This window comes from Channa argus, chromosome 9, assembly GCF_033026475.1.
Source record: "Channa argus isolate prfri chromosome 9, Channa argus male v1.0, whole genome shotgun sequence".
Lineage (NCBI taxonomy): Eukaryota > Metazoa > Chordata > Actinopteri > Anabantiformes > Channidae > Channa > Channa argus.
This window is the reverse complement of record NC_090205.1, coordinates 458,028-484,908: the sequence shown is the minus strand read 5'-3', so window position 1 is coordinate 484,908 and position 26,881 is coordinate 458,028. Positions and strand designations below refer to the sequence as shown.

The window sequence follows — 26,881 nt, the reverse complement described above, 5'->3', positions numbered from 1 at the left end:
ATAAAATCAATTGTACTATAAGCCTAAGAGTTCATATTACCTGTAATCTTGGTTCCACCTTTGGCTTCCTGAGGGACGCCCACTCCATACCCATTTTCTCCGATAACTCTAAAGTAATAGATGGCTCCCTCTTGTAAGTCTTCTATCTTGTAAGTCAGTAAGTGGCAGTTGCTGGTCACAGACACCCATGCCTTCTTGCTAGCCTCACGTTTTTCAACATGGTAGGCCTTGACCACATCACCACCATCATTCTCTGGAGCCTCCCAAGTGAGGGTTGCAGAATCCCTAGTCACCGCTGAAACTTTGACATTAACAGGAGGTCCAGGAGAGTCAAGTACTTTGACAACTATTGGCATTGTTGCTTTTCCAAGTGGTGATTCTATAGTGACAGAGTACTCTCCAGAGTCATTTCTAGTAGACTTCTCAATAGTCAGTGAGGTGCTGGATTCTGTAGACTCAATGGTTCCCCTCACCTTTAGGTCAACACCCTCTTTGGCCCATGTCACTGATGGCACAGGTTTGCCTTTGAATGGGACATTAAGAGTAAATGCTGTGCCATGCTTAACTATAAGTACTTTACGCATCTCAGTTCCAACATCAAATGATGGTTCTGCAATTCTGTCTATTGCTGCAACTGGAACTGAATATGGGCTTCGAACACTGTGACCAACTTTGTTTATTGCCTTGACACAGAATTCATATTCTGCTTCTGTTTTAAGTCCAGTGATAGTAAATTCCAAACTCTTCGTAAGAGGGATAGCCTCAATCCATCTTGCTAGCTCTTCAGGTGATTCAGGTACCTCCTCCTCATATTCTTCCTCTTCTCCCTCAACTTCTGTCTTCGGTTTGCAGATGTATTGTCTGTATTCTACACTGTAACCAAGAATGGGGGCACCGCCATCAAATGTTGGTGGTTTCCAGACAATGGAAATGCTATCCTTCGTTGAACTGACAGCCTTTGGCTTGGTTGGACCTGAAGGCACAACTAGAGGATCTACTGCTCTAAATGTTGCAGATGGGTCACTTGGGGGACTTAGACCAGCAGCATTTTCAGCATAGACTCTAAAGTCATACTCACAGCCCTTGCGCAGTTTGGTTGCTACCAAGGTACATTCAACAACTGGATCTCTGTTCACACGGATCCAGCGCATGCCTGTCTTTTCACGGCGTTCAACTATGTATCCAGTAATGGGGCTTCCTCCAGTACTCGCTGGCTTACACCAGGTGAGGGTCATTGAATCGCCAGTAATAGCAGTCACATCAACACTAGCTGGAGCAGTGGGGAAAGTGTATGGGTCTGTAATCTTTATGGCATCACTCTCCAGAGCCTCCCCAACCCCATGCTTATTGACCGCCAAAACCCTGAAGATGTATTCATTGCCCTTTAACAGTCCTGTGACTTTGAAGAATGTTTTTGTGACATCTCCCTTCACCAGTGTCCATGCTAAGCAGCTCGTCTCCCGCTTTTCAACAACATAATGTGTGATGTTAGCACCACCAATCTCCTGAGGAGGACCCCATGAAAGAGTGCACTCCTCTGCTGTCACATCTGTGATCTGCAACGGTCCTGCTGACGGTCCGGGCTTATCTAAAATCACACAGTTTATTGGCATGGTAACAGTTCCAGAAATATTCTGTAGAGTCAGAGCATATTGTCCAGAATCTCGTCTGATACAGTCCTTGACAATAACAGAAGTGCTAGTGTCAGTTGAAACAATCTGAATTCTGGCTCTTATCTCAATTTCGTTACCATCTTTAGTCCAGGAAATGACAGGGGCAGGACGTCCTACAAAGTCTGCATTGATCTTCAGAGTTTCGCCTGCTTTCACGAACACTGTCTCTCTAAATTTGACATCTATCATGATGCGTGGTGGATCCACATCATCTTTGACAGTGATAGGGCCAGTGTTGTCAGATGGTTCACTGAACAATCCAGCTGCATTCTTTGCAATGACACGGAAGTCATATTGGTTGTTTTCTGTAAGGCCTGTTACATTATAGTGGGTCTCGGGCACATTTGTATAGTTACACTTTGTCCAGCGTCCTTCTGGAAGGTCTCTGCGTTCAATGATGTAGCCAGAAACCTTGGCCCCCCCATCATACTCTGGTTTGTCCCAAGACAAAGAAACTGATGTTCTGGTGATAGCAGTTACCACCGGTGTTCCAGGAGGATCACATGGATCTCTGGCTGCTACAGGCTCACAGGCTTTGCTGCATTTGCCAATACCAGCAATATTTTCAGCATAAACACGGTATTCGTACATCATACCTTCGTCAATTCCAGTCACCTTGTATTCTGTATCTTTGATCATAGCTCTGTTCATCTTTGTCCAGAGGATGCTGGAACGTTCTTTCCTCTCCAGGTGGTAACCAAGAACTTGACTACCACCATCAGTCACCGGCTCATTCCAAATCACCAACATGTACGACTTAGTGGCCAACTTTACTATAGGTGTAGAAGGAGGCCCAGGTTGTTTGAAGTTATACTGAGCAGTAATTCCCGGTGAATCCAGATAAGTACTCTTGCCATAACGGTTGACTGCATAGATGCGGAACTGGTACTCTGCTCCATGTATTAGGTGGCCAGCCTTGAAACATGTCCTGGCAACATTACTTGCAACAATCTGCCATTCTTGTGTGTTTGTATCTCGCTTCTCGACAATGTAGTTACTGATGGAGCAGCCACCATCATAATCTGGTGGTGACCAGGACAGTGTGATGCTGTCTGAGGTCACCGCATCCACCTTAATACATTTAGGTGGACCTGGTTTATCAAGGACAATGACTTCAATATCTGCAGTTACAGTTCCAGCTGTATTCGCCAGTGTGATCCCATACTTGCCAACATGTTCCTTCTTAGCCTCTTTAATTAATATTTTGGATGAGTTTTCTGTGTTCATAATAGTCACTGATGACGTTTGCTTCAAAGGAAGGCCATCCTTTTTCCAGGATACAACAGGCTTTGGCCTACCTCTAATTGGAACTTCAAGAGTGAGGTCATCTCCTGCCTTAACACTGTACGTAGTAAAAAGTAAACTGACGGAAGGTTCAATTGCAGTATCCTTTGCAACCACAGGCAAGCCAAGATCCTTTGGTTCACTCTTTCCTTTCTCATTGATTGCAAAAACTCTAAACAAATAGGCTTCGTTAGGTGTAAGATTAGGGATGGTTGCTTCAGGCACCTTGACTGTGCATGCTGTACCCCATTTGTCTCCAGTCTTATGCTTAAATTCTACATTGTAGCACATTACTTTGCTTCCACCATCATGAGCAGGTTTGTCCCATGCCAGTGACACACTGGTCTTTGTCAAATCGACAAGGGTAACTTTGCCTGGTGGCAAAGGTACTTCAGCTACTTTGATTTCTTTGGTTTCAACCATCTGTCCTTGGCCATATTCATTAATAGCACATACTCTGAAGTAGAAAATGCCACCCTCAGGCAACTCTTCAATCTTGAATGAGTTGGCTGTGCAGTTGCTGGTGACAGTAGTATAGGCTTTCCTGACAGACTCCCTTTTCTCAACAATGTAGTTTGTGATTTTAGAACCACCATCAGTAAATGGAGTATCCCAAGAAAGAGTGACAGAATCTTTCTTGATCTCCTTCACAGCAAAGTTTTCTGGTGCACTTGGTGTATCCAAAATTCTGACAGCAACAACAGCAGATTTTGTACCGCTGCTGTTTTCCAGTGTTAATGTGTATTTGCCACTGTCAAAGCGGTTAACATTGTCAATGACAAGCATAGTGTATGAACTGGTGGTATCAATAGCAATTCGCTCTGTGAGAGTACCCTCAACTTTTTCCCATTTTACAGCAGGTACAGGCCTTCCTCTGATGGTGACAAACAGACGCAGTGTTCCACCAGCACGAACAGATACCACTTTTCTGAGATCAGCATCCAACTCAATCTCTGGTGCCTCTACTCTGTCAGAAGTAACCACAGTTCCATGGACATTAGCAGCTTCACCCACTCCCTCAGAGTTGATAGCACAGACACGGAACTGGTACTCTCCCCACTCCTTCAGGTCTGTGATTGTCAGCTTAGTGGCTTGAATTCCAGTGGGTGGAGTGCACATGGCCCATTCTTTTTCAATTGGTGTCTCTATTGCTGGTGTGAGTTGTACCTCCACTTTTGATTCAGGCACTGGTGTATACTCCCTCATTTCAACAATGTAGCCTTTGACATAAGCACCACCATCAAAGGCGGGCTTGCCCCATGAGAGTGACACAGATGATTTGGTGTAGTCAATCACCTTTGGATGGTGTGGAGGTCCAGGGGGTGTTGTGGCATCACATGCTCTGTAGAATAGGGACAATTCACTGAGGTCTCCTATTCCAGTCTCATTCTCAGCTGCAACACGGAATTCATAGAAGTGATCTTTCATTAGGCCAGTGACCTTGAAGTGGGTTTCAATCAGCTTTTGTCTGTTGCATTTTGTCCACCTTACACTATCTTTGTCACGTTTTTCAAGGTGGTAACCTATAATGTCTGTTCCGCCAGTCTGTTCTGGAGCATTCCATGAAAGAACCATACAGTCTTTAGTGATCTGACTTGCTTCTGGAGATCCAGGAGCACCAGGTGGTTTGTAAGGATTGCGTGCAATAATTGGTTCACTTTCAAGATAATCACCCATTCCATATTTGTTTACAGCTCTGACTCTGAAAATATATTCATCTCCAGCGAGCAGATTTGTTACTTTATGGTACAAACCCTTAATATTTGGTGCAGCCAGTGTCCAGGACAACCTGCTAGTCTCTCTCTTCTCCAAGACGTAGTGAGTGATACTAGCTCCGCCATCTAAAATTGGCTCAGACCAGCTAATGATGCACCTGTCAGCCATGACTCCTGTCACCTTCATGGGTCCAGTGGGCGGACCTGGTTTGTCAAGGACTTTGACAGTGATGGGGAAGGTTTTTGCACCACCAAGGTTTTTGAGGACAAGATCATAGTGACCACTGTCAAGCTTGGTTACATCCTTAATGGTTATTGCTGCTCGTTTCTGTGAAGCCTTTACTTCAATACGCAGGGATTTGTCTATTTCCTTGCCCTCTTTTAGCCACTGAACATCAGGAATTGGTTTTCCATGGATATCTGCATCAAGAATCAAATGTTCTCCAGCGTTTACAAAAATGACATCCTTGTACTTAGGGTCCATTGAGGCCCTTGGTGGTTCAATTTCATCAGTAGCAGTAATAGGTCCAGAGCTGTCAGATGGTTCACTAAAAACTCCGGCCGCATTTCTTGCAATAACTCTGAATTCAAATTGCTCATTCTCTGTCAGACCAGTTGTGGTGTACTCTGTCTCAATTATATTAGTGAAGTTAGCTCTCACCCAGCGCTTATCAGAAGAGGAAAGATCTTTCTTTTCCACAATGTATCCAACCACTTTGCTGCCACCATCATACTGAGGTTTGGTCCACTGAATCTTGATCAGATTCTTGCAGATAGATACAGCTTCAGGGGCACCAGGAGGATCACATGGGTCACGGGCAACAAAGGACTCAGATACTTTACTGCATCTCCCAATGCCAACAATATTTTCAGCATAAACTCTGAATTCATATCCGATACCTTCTTCAAGATTGCAGATCTTAAACTGAGTATTTGTAATGAGAGTCTTGTTCAGTTTGTTCCATAGGATACTACTCCTCTCTTTGCTTTCAATATGGTAACCAATTATTGCACTTCCACCATCACTGACTGGTTCATTCCATTCAATGATCATCATTTCCTTTGTTGCAGATTTGACATATGGTGTTCCTGGAGGTCCTGGTGGTTTGTATGGATATTGCACAACAATAGCTTTGGATTCCAAAGCCACACCCTTTCCATATCTGTTTTCAGCTATAATTCGGAACTGGTATTCTGCACCAGTCTTTAGCTTGGTGACCTTAAAAGCTGTTCTAGCAAGCTGTGTGGTGACTGACTGCCATGTCGTGGTGGTTGCGTCTCTTTTCTCCACTATATAGTTCTTTACCTGGCATCCACCCGTGTACTCTGGGGGCTCCCAAGCTAAATGGACAAAGGTGTTGCTCACTTCAACAACCTTTACTGGGCCTGTTGGTGGACCAGGTTTGTCAAGGATAATGACAGCCATGTCCTCAGTGATTGTGCCAGCAGTATTGGTAGCTGTAATGGAATATTTACCAAAGTCTTCTTTGCAAGCCTCAATGATATGAATTCCAGTTGATGCTGGGCTGATTACCACATTGACTCTGGATGTCACCTTTAAAGGCTGACCATCCTTGGTCCACGTTATTTTAGGTTTGGGGGTACCAAGCACAGGGAACTCCAACTTCAGATCCTTTCCAGCTAACACACTGTAAGTGTTAAACTGCATCGTAATGCTTGGCTCCAAGGTCATGTCACTGGCAATAACAGGTGCAGCAAGTGCCTTGGGATCACTCTTACCTTTCTCATTGAAAGCAATGATACGGAATAGATATTCTTTTCCAGCTGTAAGCCCTGTGACAGTGCCCTCACATGTCTTTGTATTTGCTGCAACTCCCCATTTATCTGTACCCTTCTGCTGCATCTCAATAAGGTATCCACCAATTCTACTTCCTCCATCATGCTCAGGTTTCTCCCAGGCCAGTGAAGCACTGGCCTTGGTAACATCAGTGAGAAAGACTTTTCCAACAGTCAGTGGTACCTCGGAGGCCTTAAATGCTGTCTTTGTCTCAACAGCTTGGCCGATTCCATAGTCATTCTCAGCCATGACTCTGAAGTAGTACATAGCACCTTCAATCAAATTCTCAACTTTGTATGTTGTCTTGGTACATTTAGTGGACACATTTGCATACGCTTTTCTGATTGATTCACGTTTGTCAATTACATAATTTTTAATTTTGGAACCTCCATCAATTAATGGGGCATCCCATACAAGAGTTACAGAGTCCTTTTTGATATCTTTTACCACAAGGTTTTGTGGGGCCCCTGGTGTATCCAGGACTTTAACAGCAACAAACTCAGATACAGAGCCACTGCTGTTGGTCAGGTTCAAAGTGTATTTTCCTGAATCACTTCTGTTACATGAGTCAATGGACAACTGTGTGAAGTTGAGAGCTTTCTCAACTACTGCCTTTTCAGTCAGGTCTCCATCATCCTTGGTCCATTTAATTTCAGGTGTTGGCCTACCTTTGAATGGAATATGGATTCTAACAGATGCACCAGCTTTCACAATTATTCCCTTCCTCAGCTCAGAGTCAAGTTGGATTTGTGGTGAATCTACCCTTTCCTCTGTTTTGGCTGTTCCAGAGAGAGCTGCTGGCTCTCCAACTCCAATTTTGTTGAGCGCACACACCCGGATCTTGTATTCCTGGCCTTCAATAAGCTTGGTAATTTCATATTTGTTGACACGCAAGCCAGTGGGGGGAGTAACCATGGTCCATTCCTCTGTCTCAGCTTTGCAGACTTCAACAATATATCCTTGAATGGTGCTTCCACCATCAGACAGGGGCTTACCCCATGACACTGTGATAGAACTCTTTGTAGAATCGATTGCATTCACATATGATGGAGCACCAGGTTTGTACTTGGGATCACAGGCCTTGTAGTATGAACTTGGAAGGCTTGGCTCTCCCATTCCAACAACATTTTCAGCAGCTACTGTAAACTCATACTCATGGCCAGTGGTTAGGCCTGTAACTCTAAATGAGAGATCACTGACCTTCTGCCTGTTGCACCTGGTCCATCTGATTCCACTTCTGTCCTTCTTTTCAATTATGTAATTTGTAATCTCGCTGCCACCATCATTTTCAGGGGCGGACCAAGTGATTGTCATTCCATCATGGGTAATATTGGATACATCCTGAATGTGAGGTGAACCAGGAGCAGCGAATGGGGTCTTCATAATCACTCCACCAGACTCCAGTGGCTCACTGACTCCATAACTGTTAACTGCCATTACACGGAACGTATACTCATCGCCCTCCAGTAATTTGGTGACTTTGTAGCATGTGTTCTCACATCTGTTAGAAACAATAGTCCAAGCTAGACGGCTGGTCTCTCTTCTCTCAATGACATAATGTGAAATAGGACTACCTCCATCATCTAGTGGGGCATGCCATACCAGTGTGCATCTATCTTCAGCTACTCCAGTGATATGCAGTGGTCCTTCACAAGGGTTAGGCTTGTCCAGGACCACAACCTTAAATGAAACAGTTTCACTTCCAGCCTCGTTTGTCAGCAGAAGTGTGTAAGTTCCACAATCAATCCTCACAGAGTCCTTAATGACAATCATTGCATGTTTTTCTGTGTTTTTGATCTCCAATCTAAGCGTATTTTCAATTGGTTTTTCGTCCTTGAACCACTGGATTGTAGGCAGTGGTTTGCCATGAACATCAGCATCTAGCTTGAATGTCTCACCAGCATTAATGGTAACGGTCTTGGTGAATGCGGGGTCAATAGAGAATTTGGGTACCTCCAACTTATCACTTGCAGTGATGGGTCCACTGTTGTAGGAAGGCTTGCTTATGGTGCCAACAGCATTTTTAGCAATGACTCTGAAGTCATACTGTGCATTTTCAGTCAGACCAGTGAGAGCGAACTGGGTCTCAGTTACATTAGTGAAGTTTGCCCTCACCCACCTGCCCTCTGGCAGATCACGTTTTTCCACAATATAGCCAGTGATATTACTGCCACCATCATACTCTGGTTTTGTCCACTGAATGACAATGGAAGCTTTAGTCACATGGATGGCCTCTGGTGTGCCAGGAGGATCACATGGGTCACGGGCAATACAGCCCTCTGAGACCTTACTGCACCTGCCAATGCCAACAATATTTTCAGCATAAACCCTGTATTCATACTCAACACCTTCCTCCAAGGGGTAACTCTTGAAACTAGTCTCGTGAATAAGTGTCTTGTTTATCTTGACCCAGAGAATACTATTCCTCTCTTTCCTTTCAAGATGATAACCAAGAACAGGACTGCCTCCATCTGTGACTGGCTCATGCCAATCAACAATTTGGTGATCCCTAGAAAGAGAGGAAATGAAAGGCGTGCCTGGGGGGCCTGGCTCTCTGTATGGGTACTGAGCAACCACAGCAGGTGAATCTAGACCATGACTCTTGCCATAGCGGTTCTGAGCAATAATCCTGAATTGATATTCAGATCCAGTCTTTAGTCTAGGTACTTTGATAGTGGTCCTTGCGCAGTTCATGCTTACATTTTCCCATGTTGTTGTAGTAGTATCTCTCTTCTGCACAATGTAGTTTGAAATCTGGCACCCACCACTGTGTTTTGGTGGGTCCCATGAAATAGTGACACTCTGTGTTGTGATTTCGTCAAACCTCACAGGGCCAGATGGAGGGCCAGGCTTGTCAAGTACAATGATTTCAACTGTTGTGTCTTTCTTACCAGCTGAGTTAGCGACATTTATACTGTACATGCCACCATCATCACCTGCTGCTTCTTTAATACTTAGTGTTGTGTAAGTCGGTGTATCAAGAATATTGACTCTGGTAGTGAACTTCAAAGGGGCTCCATCTTTAGACCACTTAACTGTTGGTTTAGGACGTCCAAAAATGGGAATGTCAATTTTTAGGTTTTTGCCTACATGGACACTGTAGCTGCTGAATGCTGGTCGAACATCTGGTTCAAAGATCAAATCTTTGGTCATTACTGGAGTAGCAAGCGCTTTAGGGTCACTCTTTCCTTTATCATTGACTGCTGTAACTCTAAACAGATACTCCTGTCCTGGGTTCAGGTTGGAAACAGTAGCCTCCATTGTTTTGTATGTGTTAACAGCATTCCACTTCGATTGGCCCTTAAGCTGCACTTCAAGTAGATACTGCATGACTCTGCTACCACCATCATACTCAGGTTTCTCCCAGGCCAAGGAGATGCTTGTTTTGGTTTGGTCTGTAACAATAAGATTACTTGGAGACTGAGGCACCTCTGAGACCTTGATAGGTTCAACAGTTGCTGCAGGCAGGCCAACTCCATGTGCATTCTCAGCAAGAACTCTGAAGTAATAACTGCATCCTTCTTGAAGTGGCTCAATCTTCCATGAAAGAGCATGGCAATTTGTTACAACAGCTGCATATGTTTTGCGTGTGCTTTCTCTCTTTTCAACAATGTAGTTCTTAATCTTGGACCCACCATCTAACAAAGGTGGTTCCCATGCCAATACCACTGATTGGTTAGTAATTTCCTTCACTTTAAGGTTAACAGGAGCACCAGGTGTGTCAAGAACACGGACGATAATAAATGCACATTTGGTTCCACTGGAGTTCTCTGCATTGACAGTATATTTTCCACTGTCATTTCTGCTAGTATTGTCAATTACAAGGGATGTATAACTGCTGGTCACCTCAACTTGAGCAGCTTCTTTAAGCGCAACCTCATCCTTGTCCCATTTGATGGTAGGAGTGGGCCTTCCTTTAATAGGAATAAACAGTCTAAGAGAAGCTCCAGCTTTAATGGTTACAACTTTACGTAGTTCTGGATCAATATCAAGGTCTGGCTCCTCTGCCCTCTCCTGGGCAAGAACAGCTCCAGGGACATCAGCATGTTCACCAACTCCAACTTTGTTGATAGCACATACTCTAAATTTGTATGCCTGGTTTTCCTTCAAGTTTGCAACTTCAAACTTGGTTTTCTTGACACCTGTTGGTGGTGTGGACATTATCCATTGCTCAGCTAGTGCACCTGGGGCTTCAGCAGGGGTCTCGGCTGAAATGGTGGTAGTGCAGTACTCAACAATGTAACCCTGAATGTCACAGCCTCCATCAAACACAGGCTTGCCCCATGACAAGAATACTGACGTTTTAGTTGTGTCAGTAACTCTTGGATTATATGGTGGGCCAGGCCTAAAGATGGGATCAAGAGCTTTGTAGAAAACAGTTGGAGAGCTTGGGTCACCAACACCAATAGCATTCTCAGCAGCAACTCTGAACTCATAAATATGGCTTTCTAGGAGTCCAGGAACTTTGAAAGTCAAGTCAGTTACAGTTTCCCTATTGCATCTAGTCCATCTTACACCTTCTTTGTCATGTTTCTCAATTACATATCCTGTGATAGGGCAGCCTCCATCTTCAGAAGGAGCCTCCCAGGTGAGCACCATTGAATCCTTTTTAACATATGAAACTTCTAAGTTTTTGGGTGATCCAGGAGGCACATATGGATCTTTAATTATGACAGCAGCAGATTCAAGTGGTGCACCCACTCCAAATTGGTTAACAGCATGAACTCTGAAGATGTATTCATTTCCTTCCAGGAGCTTAGTAACCTTTAGACATGTATTCTCCACTTTTGGGTCAACAGGAGTCCAGACTAGTCTGCTTGTCTCTCTTTTCTCCACAGTGTAGTGAGAGATTTTGCTGCCACCATCTTCTAATGGTGGTTTCCATGCGAGGCAGCATTGGTCTTTGGTTATTCCAGTAACAACAATAGGTCCTTCTGGTTCTCTAGGTTTATCTAGAACGACCACACTGACATGAACACACTTTTCACCTCCTGGGTTTTTTAACAACAGGGTGTATTGGCCTCCATCAGAAAGTTTAGCTTCCTTGACAAATATAAATGCTTTTTCGGCTGTGTTCTTGATTTCTCTATGAATAGTGTTTCCCAACTCTTGCTCTCCCTTCATCCAGTGAATTGAGGGCAATGGCTTGCCGTGGACATCTGCATCAATCTTAAAGTGGTCTCCAGCATTAACTACAATGCTTTGTGTGTAGTCTGGGTCAATGCTAATGTGTGGTGGTTCAATCTCATCTCTGGCAGTAATTGGGCCAGTGCTGTAGGAGGGGATGCTGAAAAAACCAGCAGCATTCCTGGCAATAACACGGAATTCATATTGATTGCCCTGCACAAGTCCAGTTGCAACATATTCTGTCTCAATGACATTAGTGAAGTTAGCCTTCTGCCAACGACCTTCAGGAAGTTCCTTCTTTTCCACAATGTAACCAGTAACCTTTGCACCACCATCATACTCAGGCTTTGTCCAAACAATTGTCACAGAGTCCTTACTGATCTTTGTTGCTTCTGGGGTGCCAGGAGGATCACAGGGATCTCTTGCAACCTGGCCTTCAGACACTTTGCTTGCTTTTCCTATTCCAACAATGTTTTCAGCATAAACTCTGTATTCATACTCCATTCCTAGTTCTAGACCACTACTCTTGAAAATTTGGTCAGTAATAAGAGACTTGTTAAGTTTGATCCAGAGAATGCTGTTTCTCTCTTTGCGTTCAAGGTGGTAGCCTAGGACAGAACTTCCACCATCATTCACAGGTTCATTCCAAGCAATCACCATGCTATCCTTTGTACAGGCTGCAATAGAAGGTGTTCCTGGAGGTCCAGGGAGCTTGTATGGGTATTGAGCCACAATACACTCTGATAGAAGACTTTGGCCTTTCCCATACCGGTTCTCTGCTGTGATTCTAAACTGATATTCAGAGCCAGTTTTCAGTTTGCATGCCTTGATTTTGGTCCTTGCTAGGTTAGAAGTTACAACTATCCAATTGGTTGTAGATGTGTCTCTCTTTTCCACAATGTAATTTTTAATGGTACAACCACCATCATAATCTGGTGGGTTCCAGGAGATAGTTACACTGTCAGAATTGACTTCCTCCACCTTAACGGGACCGCCTGGCTGGCCAGGTTTGTCAAGAACAACAATGCCAATATCTGTAGTTGTTTGCCCTGCTGTGTTGCTAAGCGTAATAAAGTAGTGTCCAACATCATCTTTACTAGCCTCTTTTATGTTAAAGTTAAGCATTGTGTCTGTTGCATCAAAGTTTACTCTGGTAGTTCTCTTGAGAGGTTGACCATCCTTTGCCCAGGAGATAGTTGCTTTGGGACGTGCAATATATGGAACCTCCACTGTCAAGTCTTCTCCTGCCAACACACTGAATGTGTTGAATAAAAGTTTGGCAACAGGTGCAATCACAAGATCTTTAACAATTACAGGCACACCGATTTGACGTGGGTCACTTGTTCCCTTCTCATTTCTCGCTGCTACACGGAACATGTATTCTTCACCTGTATTAAGTCCAGTAATAGTGGCTTCTGTTTCCTTTGCAATCACAGCCTGGGTCCACTTATCAGACCCCTTTGGCTGGATATCAACAATGTAACATCCCACTCTGCTCCCACCATCATGCTCTGGCTTCTCCCAGGAGAGAGTGACACTATTTTTGGTCACATCTTTGAGAGTGATTTTGCCAGGGGGCTGTGGTTTTTCAGATACTTTAACTGATTCAACAGTCTCAATGGGCAAGCCAATGCCATATTCATTCTGAGCCAGAACTCTGAAATAATAGTTGCACCCTTCTAGGAGGTGGTCAACCGTGAAGGTAGTTGGATGGCAGATAGCGCTGACTGTGGCATACGCTTTCCTCGTGGACTCACGTTTTTCAACAATATAGTTCTTAATCTTTACTCCTCCATCATTCACTGGTGGTTCCCAAGTTAGTGTGACAGCTTTGTTTGTCACAGCAATAATCTTCAGATTCTTTGGGGCACTTGGTGTATCAAGCACCCTCACTTGGACTGTAACTGTCTTGGATCCAGAGGTGTTTTCAACTGTAAGATTATATTTTCCACTGTCAAATCTGTTGACATTTTCAATTACAAGTGATGTATATGATGATGTGTTCTCAATTGTTGCCCTTTCAACAGGTTCACCATCTCCTTTTGTCCATTTAGCCTGAGGAGCTGGTCTGCCTCTGATAGGCACAAACAGTCTAAGTGAGCAGCAAGCTCTAAGACTGACTACCTTGCGGAGCTCAGCATCCAAATCAATCTCGGGTTGGACCTGTCTGTCCTCTGCCTTAGCAGTACCAGGTACAGATGCTGCCTCTCCAATTCCTTCACTATTGATAGCAGAAATTTTAATCTTGTACTCCTGGTTTTCCTTCAGGTTAATAATGGTGAATGATGTGGCAAGGAGACCTTCTTTAGGTGTCACAATAGTCCATTCCTCCTCTTCTTCCTTTTCAGAAGAGGTGCAGGTTTCCACAATATAACCAGTGATGTCAGATCCACCATCATACACAGGTTTGTTCCAGGCAACAGTAATTGAGGACTTGGTCGTGTCCAAAATTCTGGTGTTACTTGGAGGCCCTGGTTTGTAGAGGGCATCAGTGGCCTTGTAAAATGGACTGGAGACACTTGGAGCACTCACTCCAGCAACATTCTCTGCAGTTATTCTGAATTCATATTCATGTCCAACAACAAGGCCTGTTGCCTTGAATTGTAGATCTTTTACCTTCTTCTTGTTGCATTTTACCCAGCGTAGGCCTATTCTGTCTTTCCTTTCAACATTATAGTTGGTGATAGGAGTTCCACCATCACTCTTAGGTGCTTGCCACATAACAACCATTGAATCCTTAGTGATAGCTGTCACCTCAGGTTTCTCTGGAGGATCTGGGATACAGTATGGGTTGTCTGCAATAGTGGGTTCTGACATAAGAGCCTCACCATGTCCATATTTGTTTACTGCCATGACTCTGAAGATGTATTCATCTCCTTTAAGCAGGCTGATCACCTTATATTGTGTAACTTGTAAGTCTGAAACCACATTAGTCCAGACCAGTCTGCTTGACTCACGCTTGTCAATCACATAACCTTCTATCTTGGCTCCACCATCATCTGCAGGTGGAGCCCATTGGAGCACACAGTTGTCAGCTGTGACATCAGACACCTTAAGAGGTCCAACTGGTGGTCCAGGTCTGTCAAGGACTTTTACATTAAATATGTGCTTAGCAAATCCACCAATATTAGTGGCAGTCAAAACAAATTCTCCTCCATCTGATCTGACAGAATCCTTGTTTGTTAAAGTGGTTGTCAATTCAGTGAACTTCACGTCGAGTTTCATTGTGTTCTCAACCTCCTTTCCATTTTTTGTCCAAACCATAGATGGGATTGGTTGACCAGCAATGTCTGCATCAAGCTTGAAGGACTCTCCTGCCTTCACTAGAACAATATCCTTGAAGATGGCATCAACCATAATACGTGGCTCAATAATATCATCTTTGCAGATAATTGGGTCTGATGGCTCAGAGGGCATACTCACTGCACCTGCTGAGTTTCTGGCTATGACACGGAATTCATAGGACGCACCTTGTGTCAGTCCACTGACAGTGAATGATGTCTCAATGATGTTGGTGAAGTTTGCTCTGATCCAGCGACCAGCGGGCAGTTCTTTCTTTTCAATTGTGTAGCCAGTAATCTTGAAACCACCATCATATTCAGGCTTTGTCCACTGAATAGTAATGGCATTCTTATTGACAAAGATTGGTACAGGCTGACCTGGTGGGTCTACAGGGTCCAGCGCCAATATTGGTTCTGAAGCCTTGCTGGGCTTACCAATTCCAGCCATGTTTTCAGCCATGACACGGAACTCATAGGCAAGTCCATCTTCAAGTCCAGTGGATTTAAAAACATTTCCTATTACAATACCCTTGCTGATCTTATGCCATATGATACCGCTTCTTTCTTTCCGCTCAACATGATAACCAATGATGTCATTTCCACCATCAGTCACAGGCTCATTCCAGCCAATTGTTACTGAGTCCTTGGTAAATGCAACAACACTAGGAGTACCAGGAGGCCCAGGGACTTTGAATGGATAGGCTGCCACTACTGCCTCTGAGGTAATAGGAAATCCAGCACCATATCTGTTCTTAGCTTTTACTCTAAACTGGTACTCTGATCCAGTGGTTAAGCGAATGGCTTTGAACACAGTACGGATGACATTGGAAGACAACTCTGTCCAAGTCTGGGAAGTGGTATCTCTGATCTCAACAATGTAATTGTTTATTGGAACACCTCCATCATTTTCGGGGGCATCCCAGGCAAAGATACAATTTGTACGAGATATCTCCACAATCTTAACTGGTCCCCTGGGAGGCCCAGGTACATCATGTACTTTGATGAAAATTTTGTCTGTCACAGAACCAACAATATTCTTTCCTGTTACAGTGTATACACCACTGTCATTTCTGTTGCATTCATTTATGCTCAGAGTAACTGTGGCAACAGTGGTCTCCACATTGGTTCTCTGTGTGAGCTTCAGCGCTTGGCCATCCTTCTGCCAAGAAATGGTTGGTTTAGGATTTCCCATGACAGGAATTTCAACCTTGATGTCATCCCCTGCCTTGGCAATAACAGTTTTCTGACATATTCCACGCAGATCAAACTCAGGCAGTGAAGTAGAATCCTTGACAACAATGGGTTTGCTGACACGTGGAGCACTTCTACCTGACTGATTGACAGCCATTACATGGAAAATGTACTCTTCATTCTCACTCAGACCCTTCACTGTGAAATCCATGGTCTTTACTGTTGTTACATGGGCCCACTGATCAGTTCCCTTCTTCTGGGCTTCCAGGACATATCCTGAAATTCTGCTTCCACCATCATGCTTGGGTTTGGTCCAAGCCAGGCTTACAGAGTTCTTTGTTATATCAGTAGGAATAATACTTCCTGGTGGAGTTGGTGCCTGGGATGCACGAATTGGATCAACAGTTTCAACAGCCTCACCAATGCCATACTCGTTCTCAGCAGACACTCTGAAATAGTATTCACTGCCTTCACTCAGATCACCAACCCTGACTGAAGTGGTTGGACAATTGGTAACCACAGTAGCAAAAGCCTTTCGTGTTGACTCTCTCTTCTCAATGATGTAGTTTGTGATCTTGGCTCCACCATCAATGAGAGGTATCTCCCAACAAAGAGTTATGCTTTCATTGTCAATCTTGACTGGCTTTAGGTTAAGTGGAGGTCCTGGTGAAGCCAGAACTCTCACATGTATGTCAGCACTCTTCTTTCCAGCTGAGTTTTCAAGGGTAAGCTCATATTTTCCCGCATCACTCCTTGAACTCTCAGGAATTAACAGCATTGTAAATGACTCAGTGCTGTCAATGACAGCACGTGGGACAGGACCATCCTCCTTTGTCCAGGTAACAGTAGGTGTAGGACATCCCTTTATTGGCACAAAGAGTCGAATGGAGCAACCAGCCCTGACGACAAGGGTCCTTCTCAGCTCAATATCTAGCTCCAAATCAGGCTCAGCTGCACGTTCCACAATCTCAACTAGTTCTTGAGTTTCAGCAGGTTTTCCTACTCCTTTAGCATTCACAGCGCTAATTCTGAAGTGATATTTTGCACCAGTTTCTAGCTCTGGAATGACAAACTCTGTAATTCTAAGCGGGGATGAAGGTGTATCTTTAACCCATTCTTCTGTTCCGTCCTTCTTGTGTTCAATCACGTAACCAGTGACTTCAAGTCCACCATTATCAAGTGGTTTTCCCCAGTTCAAAGTGGCACTGGTCTTGGTAGTATCTGCGACTCTTGGATTCACTGGAGGTCCAGGCACAACTGCCAGAAAATGAAAAAAAAGTGATTACTCTCTCATAACCTAATATATCCTTTTGTACAAATATCTGATTTAATTTAAATATCCTAACATAGTGAAATCATTTAATAGTGCATTTGCTATTGACAGCTAAAAGGTTTGTTTTTTTTACTTACAGGCAACACCAATTGTTCTGACAGGCATAGATGGTTCACTTGGCTCTCCAAAGCCAGCTTTGTTCTCAGCAAGTACACGGAACTCATACTCCACACCCTCAGTGAGACCAGTGATTTCATAGCTGAGCTCAGTAACAGATTTCTTGGATGCCCTGACCCATCTCATTCCTTTCTTCTCCTTCTTCTCAACACTGTAACCTATGATATCACTTCCTCCATCCTCAGCTGGTCTTCTCCAAGTCACAGTGGCTAAATTTTTATCAACTTCCCCCACAGTTGGTTTGGATGGTGGGCCAGGTGGACCTACAAATATAGATAAAAGAAATAGTTAATGAATCTACATTGTGTAGCCTGTATTCTTTTTCCTGATATATTTTATATTTACAAAAATCTAAGCATATTAGATGCATTGAGCAATAGAGCTAAATTGTACATACCAAATCTATCAACCATCTTGACTGCCTCAGAATGAGATGGTTCACTGGCACCATACTGGTTAATAGCAGAGACTCTGAAGAAGTACTCATTACCCTGGATGAGTTTGTTGGCCACATAGTGACAGTCAATAACCTTCTCTTCTAGAACAGTCCAGAGCAGACGGCTGGTCTCCCTCTTCTCCAGGGTGTAATATTTAATCGGAGAGCCTCCATCCTCAGTTGGAGCTGTCCATGTGAGAGTGACCTTTTCAGAAGAAACACCACTACATTCAACGGGTCCAGGGGCACTAGGAACATCCAGAACTTTAACCTTGACAATGTCCTCTTTTACACCAAAGGGGTTGCTGGCAGTGATCGTGTATTCTCCAGAGTCCTTTCTGGTGGCATATTTGACGGACAGAGTAGAGGAAGTTGCAGTGGTCTCAATATGAACAAGGTCAGAGGGTTTAAAGTATTTCCCCCCCTTCGACCAGCATGAGGTTGGGGCAGGTTTGCCTAATATGCTTGTGGCAGTAATGACAATAGTATCACCAGCGCGGACAGTCAGACCCTCCATCACCTGAGCATCAATTATAATGGTTGGTGCAGCTGTTGGAGAAAGTGAGAAACAATTCATTTATCATGCAGTATGCCATGTCTCTACATCATTGTCATAATGTCTCACTGAAAGTATTCATAATTGTTTTATCAAAGTTTTAGATTTTCTATTCACCATATTCATCTATGCAGATAATAGTATCCGTTTGTTCGGACGGTGGGCTGAGAGCGCCAGCAGCATTCTTTGCTCTGATTCTGAATTCATATTTGCAGCCCTCTTGTAGATCCTTCACAGTAAATGCAGGCTCCAAAACGTTCACATTATTGGCCTTCACCCAGATCTTGGATGGCAAGTCGCGCCTCTCAATAATGTAGCCAGTCAGCTTGTGACCACCATCAAACTGGGGTTCAGTCCACTGGAGGGTCACAGTGCTCCTAGTGATGCTGATTACATCAGGTTTACCAGGAGCATCTAATAAAATTGATATAAAAATATGAATACACTATTTCAATACGTGTATCCAAGTGCTGTATTTAATTAGACTTGTTATCATTGTTGCCATTCTCAAACATTTTACACTTACCAATGGGATCCAGGGCCACCTGTGGGTCTGTGGGAGCACTCGGTCTGCCAATGCCAGCCAGGTTAATAGCCATGACTCGGAACTCGTACTCAAGGCCTTCAGTCAGCCCAGTTACCTTGCTTTCCTTCATCTTCAAGGCAGTTGGACTCACCCTCTTCCACAAAATACTGTTCCTCTCCTTGAACTCAACATGGTAGCCTGAATGTAATTTCAAAGGAGGGATGGAGGGCAAATTCAACATTAAGCTAACATGCAACATATACATCATATGGATAACAATTATTGTGCTAAAAGAAGTAAATATAAAATGTTGCATCACATATTAGAAGAAATAATAGGTTGTCTAATCGTTCAAGCTGACTGCACCTGTGATTGGAGATCCTCCAGTCTTCCTGGGGTCTAACCAGACGAGGTAAGCAGAGTCATGGCGCATGCTCATGATTTGAGGAGGAAGGGGAGCTTCAGGAACATCTGAAGGAAAACATTGATAGTTCAAGCTCCATTGTAATGCTAAACTAGTGTAGGAGCCATGAAATAATCAGAGAATTAATTAATAATGAAGTTAGTGTTTTTAGTATTTACTATAATCCTGATTTGGCCACAAGGTAAAGGCAGAGTTAATTATGGGTATAGACGCACCTGCTCACCTCCATGATTGCTAGTATGAGAGATGGTGAATGGGTAATTTTTTTACTGACTGCGGCCTTGACTTTTTTTTTTTTAGTTGCAGCATTAATTTCATCATTATTCTTTGGTTTATAAATGTTATTGTAAGTGCATCTTTAGCTTCATTAAAACCAATACTAAACCTTTTAGTTTCTTTCCTACAACTATTCTATTCAGATTGAAATAAAATAAAATGACAGTTCCAAAAATGTTACAGTTGCAGTTGCTTACTAAATGGATGTTTAGCAACAATGGGGTCAGACTTGAGTCCTTCTCCAACGCCGTACTTGTTTTCAGCACAGACTCTGAACATATATTCTGTGCCCTCATGGAGACCGGTCACCCTCATGGTGTTGGTCACCACAGTGGAAGACACAGTCACCCACATGTTGGTGATGGAGTCCCTCTTTTCAAGGATGTAGTTGGTAATCTCTGAGCCACCATCATCTTTGGGAGGAGCCCACTTCAGTGTAGCACCATCTGCAGTGACATCTTTGAACTTAATAGGTGCAACAGGGATGCCAGGTTTACCCACCACCCTAAAAGGGGAAAGGAGATAAGGTTGTTTTTACATTACGGACACAATGTATTGTTCAGTTCTGTTTGTGCAAATAATTAAACCAACAAAAAGCACATCACAGTGTGTAACTCTGGCTGAAAACATACAAGTATATACAAATATAATTGAAGAAGAAGTAGTAGGTGGACTGCTGTCTAATTATAGCATTGATTATATCAGTTTTTATAAACTGTCACATAATAAGCAAAGTAAAAAGATCAGTAAAAATTAATTAATTAGAAACAGATCACAAATGACAGTTGTTTTGAGGAAACAGAACTGGAACAAAGTTTATGATGGAGGGTTTAAGTAAGCATGAGCGACAGTGAATCATGTGCCTCCATCTAACCCTGTCCTCTGCATCTTCTTCTCTCACACCAATTAACTTCATGTTCTCTCTCACTACATCCATAAATATCCTCTTTGGTCTTCCTCTAGACCTCCTGCCTGGCAGCTCCAACCTCAGCATCCTTTACCGATATTCACAGTGTCTCCTCTGAACATGTCCAAACCACCTCAATCTGGCCTCTCTGACTTTATCTCCGAAACATCTAACATGAGCTGTCCCTCTGATGTCGTCGTTCCTGATCCTGTCCATCCTCATCACTCCCAAAGAGAACCTCAACCATCTTAATTAGATTAGATTAGATTCAACTTTATTGTCATTACACATGTACAAGTACAATACAACAAAATGCAGTTTAGTTGTAACCAGAAGTGCAATAGCTGCAAAAGCAGGATATCCAGTTTTTGCATAAATAAATAAGTTAGTAATTATTTTATTAAATTAGCTCTGCTACCTCCAGCTCTGCCTCCTGTCTTTTCTTCAGTGCCACTGTCTCTAAGCTGAACAACATCTCTAGTCTCACCACCTTCTTGAACATCTTTCCTTTCATTCTCGCTGATACTCTTTTATCACACAACACACCTGACACTCTACCTTTTCCAACCTGCTTGCACTCGCCTCTTCACCTCTTTTCCACACTCTCCGTTGCTCTGAACCGTTGACCCTAAGTACTTAAAGTCCTGCACCTTCTTCGCCTCTGCTCCCTGTAACCTCACCGTTCCCCCTGGGTCCCTCTCATTCTCACACATGTATTCTGTTTTGCTGCGGCTAAGCTTCATTCCTATGTTTTCCAGAGCAGACCTACACCTCTCTAGATTTTCCTCCACCTGCTCCCTGCTCTCACTACAAATCACAATGTCATCTGCAAACATCATAGTCCATGGAGATTCCTGTCTAACCTTATTTCTGAGCCTGTCAATCACCAGAGCAAACAAGAAGGGGCTCAGAGCTGATCCTTGATGCAGACCCACCTCCACCTTGGACTCCTCTGTCACATCTACAGCACACCTCACCACGGTCTTACAGCTCTTATACATGACCTGCACCACTCTAACATACTTCTCTGCCACTCTAGACTTCCTCATACAATATCACAGCTCCTCTCTCGGCACCCTGTCATACGCTTTCTCTAAATCTACAAAGACACAATGCAACTCCCTCTGACCTTCTCTGTACTTCTCCGTCAGCATCCTCAAAGCAAATACTGCATCTGTTGGACTCTTTCTAGGCATGAAACCATATTGCTGTTCATAAATGTTCACCTCTGCCCTTCGTTCCCGTTTATTTTCCTCATTCATTAACTCTTCAAAGTTCTCCTTCCATCTTCTCATCACATGGCACCTGTCAATACATTTCCATCCTTATCTTTAATTACACTAACCTGCTGCACATCCTTCCCATCTCTATCTCTTTGTCTCACCAACCTGTACAAATCCACCTCTCCCTCTTCAGTGTCCAACCTAGCATAGAAAGTCCTCATATGCTCTTTGCCACCTCTACCTTCACCTTATGCGGCATCTCCATGTACTCCTTTCTACTCTCTTCCGTCTTCTCAGTGTCCCACTTCTTCTTAGCTAACCTCTTTCTCTGTATACACTCCTGAACTTCTTCATTCCACCACCATCTCCTTGTCCGCTTTCCTCTTTCCCGATGACACACCGAGTACCCTCCTACCTGTCTCCCTGATCACATTAGCTGTAGTGGTCCAGTCATCTGGAACCATCCTGTGTTGTGTGGCTACACTCTCCCCTACCAATACTTTACAGTCACTGATCTCTTTCAGATTACAACGTCTACACAACATGTAGTCCACCTGAGTGCTTCTACCTCTGCTCTTATATGTCACCCTATGTTCCTGCCTCTTCTGGAAGAATGAGTTCACTACAGCCATTTCCAACCTCTTTGCAAAGTCTACCACCATCTGTCCTTCTGCGTTCCTGTCCTGAAGACCAAATATGCCCATCACATTCTCATCACCTCTGTTCCCTTCACCTACATATCCATTGAAATCTGCTCCAATCACCACTTTCTCACTTCGGGGATGCTCTGCATCACTTCATCTAACTCACTCCAGAATTTTTCCTTCTCTTCTTACTCACATCCTACCTGTGGGGCGTAACCACTAACAACATTGAACATCACTCTTCAATTTTCAGCTTCAGACTCATCAACCTGTCTGATACTCTTTTCACCTCTAGAACGTTCCTCACAAACTCCACTTTCAGGATAACTCCTACTCCTTCTATCGGATCCATGGTTGATCAACTTGAACCCTGCTCCTAAGCTTCTAGCGTTGCTACCTTTCCACCTGGTCTCCTGGACACACAGTATATCCACCTTCCTTCTTTGCATCATGTCAACCAGCTCTCTAGCCTTCCCTGTCATAGTCCCAACATTCAAAGTCCCTACTGTCAGTCCTACAATCTTAGCTTTCATCTTCTCTCTCTGCCTATGAACACACCTTCCTCCTCTCCTTCTTCGACCAACAGTAGTCCAATTTCCACCGGTACCCTGTAGCTCAAGAGCAGTCGTTGTTATCCCACGCCTCGACCAATCCGGTATTGAAGTCAGATACAGTGTGGAAGTTATGATTTGCATCTTAAATGTGTTTTATGTCGGATGCCCTTCCTGACACAACCCTCTGCATTTATCCACACTTGGGACTGGCACAAGAGGAAACTGGCTTGTGTCCCCTTGCAGTTGCACTGGGTTAAGTAAGCATGTATCTCATTCATAAACATACAACTGGAATTACATCAAGAAAACAGTCCTGGTGATTTTATGGAACAAACTTGAGGATGAATTAAATCATGTAAACACCTCTCTAGGTTTAAGATTTTAAAAAGAAATGTGTTGAATAAGTACAAGAATGAAGTATAACATGACTTAGTATCTATAGGCAAAAAGAAAGTAAAGTCCTAGATATTTTTATTTATTGTCTTATTTATCTGGGATATAAAGAGAATCTAAATGACATCAAATGTGTGGGCATTTACAAAGGGGTAAGGTTATAAATAAGCTTTGGCTTCAGTCTGCTCCCTTTTAGTTTCATTTAAGACGACATCAGTAATCATATAATGCAACACTGACTGTAGGTTGTACAAAGATGCAATGATAAGCAGAAGAAAATATTTATTTAATTGTCAAGACAAATTTTATGAAATCCAATTCCTACCTAATAAAGATGGTGGATTCTTTAATTCCAGCACTGTTCCTCAGGGTGATGGTGTATTTGGAAGCATCACTCCTCTGGCAGTCTCGGATGAGGAGTGTAGTGCTGACTGCAGAGGATTCAGCACAGACTCGGCCGGTATCTGTCAGGTCTTCATCATCTCCCTTCTTCCAGGAGACCTTAGGTGCGGGTTTGCCAATGATTGGAATCTTCAAACGGACATTGCTGCCCTCCTTGGCAATGTAGCACATGTTAGGCAGGTCCTTTAAGTCACAGCTGGGATATACTGCAAAAGGAAGAAAAAAGTGTTTAAAACTGTACTTTTCTTAAATTGTCTGCATCTGCAGGTATTATGTAAGGACACTTACTGATCTGGTCCTTGGCAACCACCTTTAGTTCTTTAGCAGAGCTCTCTCCTGAGTCATTCACAGCCTTGACCCTGTAGGTATACTCTCTGTCTTCCACCAGGTCTTTGGCACTGTACTGCATGTTCTTAGACCTCATTAGCTCCTTGTACTTGTCTTCACCATTTAAAACCTCCAGGACGTAGCAGATGATCCGACTGCCACCATCAGTGAGGGGTTTCTTCCAGCTTAGAGTACAAGAGTCTTTGGTAACAAGCAGGGTCTTAAAGTCTATGACAGGCCCAGGCTCCTCTGAAAAAATAAATATAATTTCAGTGAGTATCACATTTGCAAGAACAAGGTACAAAGCTTTGATCATCCAACTCACCTGATGCTCTCACTGAGTCATCTGTTTGGCAGGTCTCTCCACCACCAAGTTTGTTCACTGCTGACACTCTGAAATAATAGGATCGTCCGGCATCCAAGTCTGGAACATCGAATGATGTCTTGGTGCAGTTGTTAGAGACAATGGACCACGCCTTCCTCTCAGTGTCGCGCTTCTCCACGATGTAATGTGTAACTTCATAGCCACCGTCAATCAGAGGAGCATCCCAGTAGATGGACGCACTGTCCTTTGTCATTTCCTTTACTATCAGGTTAACTGGTGGTCCAGGAGTGTCTAGAGATACACAAGACTCTATTATATGAACCTAAAACTTTTTAATTTTAAATCATATTCCTGCCTTGGATAGCTGATTGGCTGATATCAGTCAGTCTTTACAGAGGACAACTTAAGCTTCACTTCAGTCAAGCTGAGATTACTGCATTCGTATAGTAAATAATTTTTTTTATTGAGACCTTTACTCACCAAAGACTTTGACTACGATGGTGTACATCTTCATACCAGCCAAGCTCTCTAGGTTGAGAATGTATTTGCCAGCATCATATCTGTTGACATTCTCCACCATCACCATGGTGTCAATGTTGGTAGATTTGATGACGATGCCCTGGCGGCCCTTGATGTTAGTGTTCATCTTTGCCCAGGTGATCTTGGGAATAGGGTGGCCCTTAATGGTGGCCTGTAGCCTCATGATGGCTCCCGCACGCAACTCCAGGCCTTCCTTTAGTCCTGCACTTAGCTCAGCCTCAGGAGCAACTGTATTAACATACACAGTGGAAAGTTTTCTGATTTACTATGTGAAGAAGGATCATTATTGTTTTTTTTTCTGAAGCTGCAAAGGCTGTTAATTATCTTTTTTTAAAATACTTTGATAAAAACCAAGGTTTTACTGAGGATTCTAAGGATACAAGTGACAGAAAACTCAAATTAAAACATGTCTTTTATTTTTCCTTGATGATATAGTTAATTTTTAATCCAGCCTTGATCCAGTTTACTATACGAAATATTTCCATTAACAGGTTTTGATAAGTTTTAAAATAAGTGAAAATCTAGGTTTGGTATGGCAATCCATATTGATTAAATTGTGTTCTATTTAAACTATCTGCCCTACAAAATAAAAAAATAAATGAAGTTTGAAGAAATCAGAACATTTACTTACCCATGATGTCCTTGGCAATATGTGTGCCCGGTACTTCAACAGGCTCACCAAATCCAACCTTATTAACAGCAGTGATGCGGCACTGGTACTCTGTCTTGTCAATGAGGTTTTGGATGATGTAGTTGGTCTCCTGAAGGTTCCTAGGAACATTGCAGCGGATCCAGTCTGTGGTGCCAGTCCTTTTGCACTCCACTAAATATCCAATTATGGGGCATCCACCATTGTTGGTGGGAGCAGTCCAGGTGAGACTAATGGTGCCACTGGAAGTATCTGCTACTCTGGGATTCCCAACAGGGCCAGGAGGTGCTGAGGAAAACAATGACCCAGTTAAGATTACTTTAGATCTCTGATCTCTCTGAATACCCATATCTGTAATACCTTATTAACAAAGAACTGTGCAACATTTCAGGGATCATGGGACTCACTAAATGGATTCTGTGAGATTGTGGCAGCAGAGGGTTCGCTTGGTTTGCCAAGCCCTGCTAAGTTGAGGGCAGCAACTCTGAACTCATATTCAGCTCCCTCTGTAAGGCCTGTAACATCCAGCATCCTTTCTGTTATGGGTTTCCTGCTTATCCTGGTCCAGTTAATTTCCTTGGTCTCTTTCTTTTCCAGAATGTAACCCAGGATAGGGGACTTTCCATCCTCTGCAGGCTCCTTCCAGCTCACAGTCATTTGTTCTTTGGTCACATTGGTAATCACCGGTGCTTCACAAGGGCCAGGGAGGGCTGCACAGACACCAGATTTAGGGTTTTTATTTTAATATAAAAAATAAAAGCAACCAAATGTTGACTGTGTGATGCTATAGATGTGGATTGACAGTAAACTGGTGAACTTAGATGAATTGCTGGGGATGACTTACTAAATGGGTTCTTGGCAATGACAGGGGTGGTGACAAGGGGGTCTCCTACTCCCCACATGTTCTCAGCACGGATTCGGAATTGGTACTCCCGGCCCTCAATGAGCTTCTCCACATTGAACTCCAGGATGTTGCCTTTGATCTTGGAAGAGACCTGGGCCCAGTTAGCTCTGCTGGTCTCACGTTTGTCAACAATATAGCTGGTGATTGATGCACCACCATCCTTCAGAGGAGGCTCCCAGGACAGCTTGATACTGGTAGCAAACACCTCAACATATTTCAAACTGGCAGGAGGTCCAGGCACATCTGAGGAAACACAAATTACATGTCAACCACCTA

General features: G+C 43.5%; 1 protein-coding gene across 1 annotated transcript in view; it reads right to left on the bottom strand.

The window, feature by feature from the left end:
* Positions 1-26,881, bottom strand: part of LOC137133295 (titin-like) — a 189,449-nt gene that overhangs the window by 28,772 nt on the left and 133,796 nt on the right. Inside the window, 14 exon segments of the mRNA XM_067516775.1 lie at positions 41-17,326; positions 17,480-17,782; positions 17,917-18,504; positions 18,629-18,925; positions 19,038-19,235; positions 19,404-19,508; positions 19,935-20,242; positions 23,784-24,066; positions 24,149-24,436; positions 24,513-24,803; positions 24,993-25,280; positions 25,684-25,989; positions 26,109-26,411; positions 26,546-26,848. Of these exon segments, the coding sequence (XP_067372876.1) occupies positions 41-17,326; positions 17,480-17,782; positions 17,917-18,504; positions 18,629-18,925; positions 19,038-19,235; positions 19,404-19,508; positions 19,935-20,242; positions 23,784-24,066; positions 24,149-24,436; positions 24,513-24,803; positions 24,993-25,280; positions 25,684-25,989; positions 26,109-26,411; positions 26,546-26,848 (21,147 nt within the window).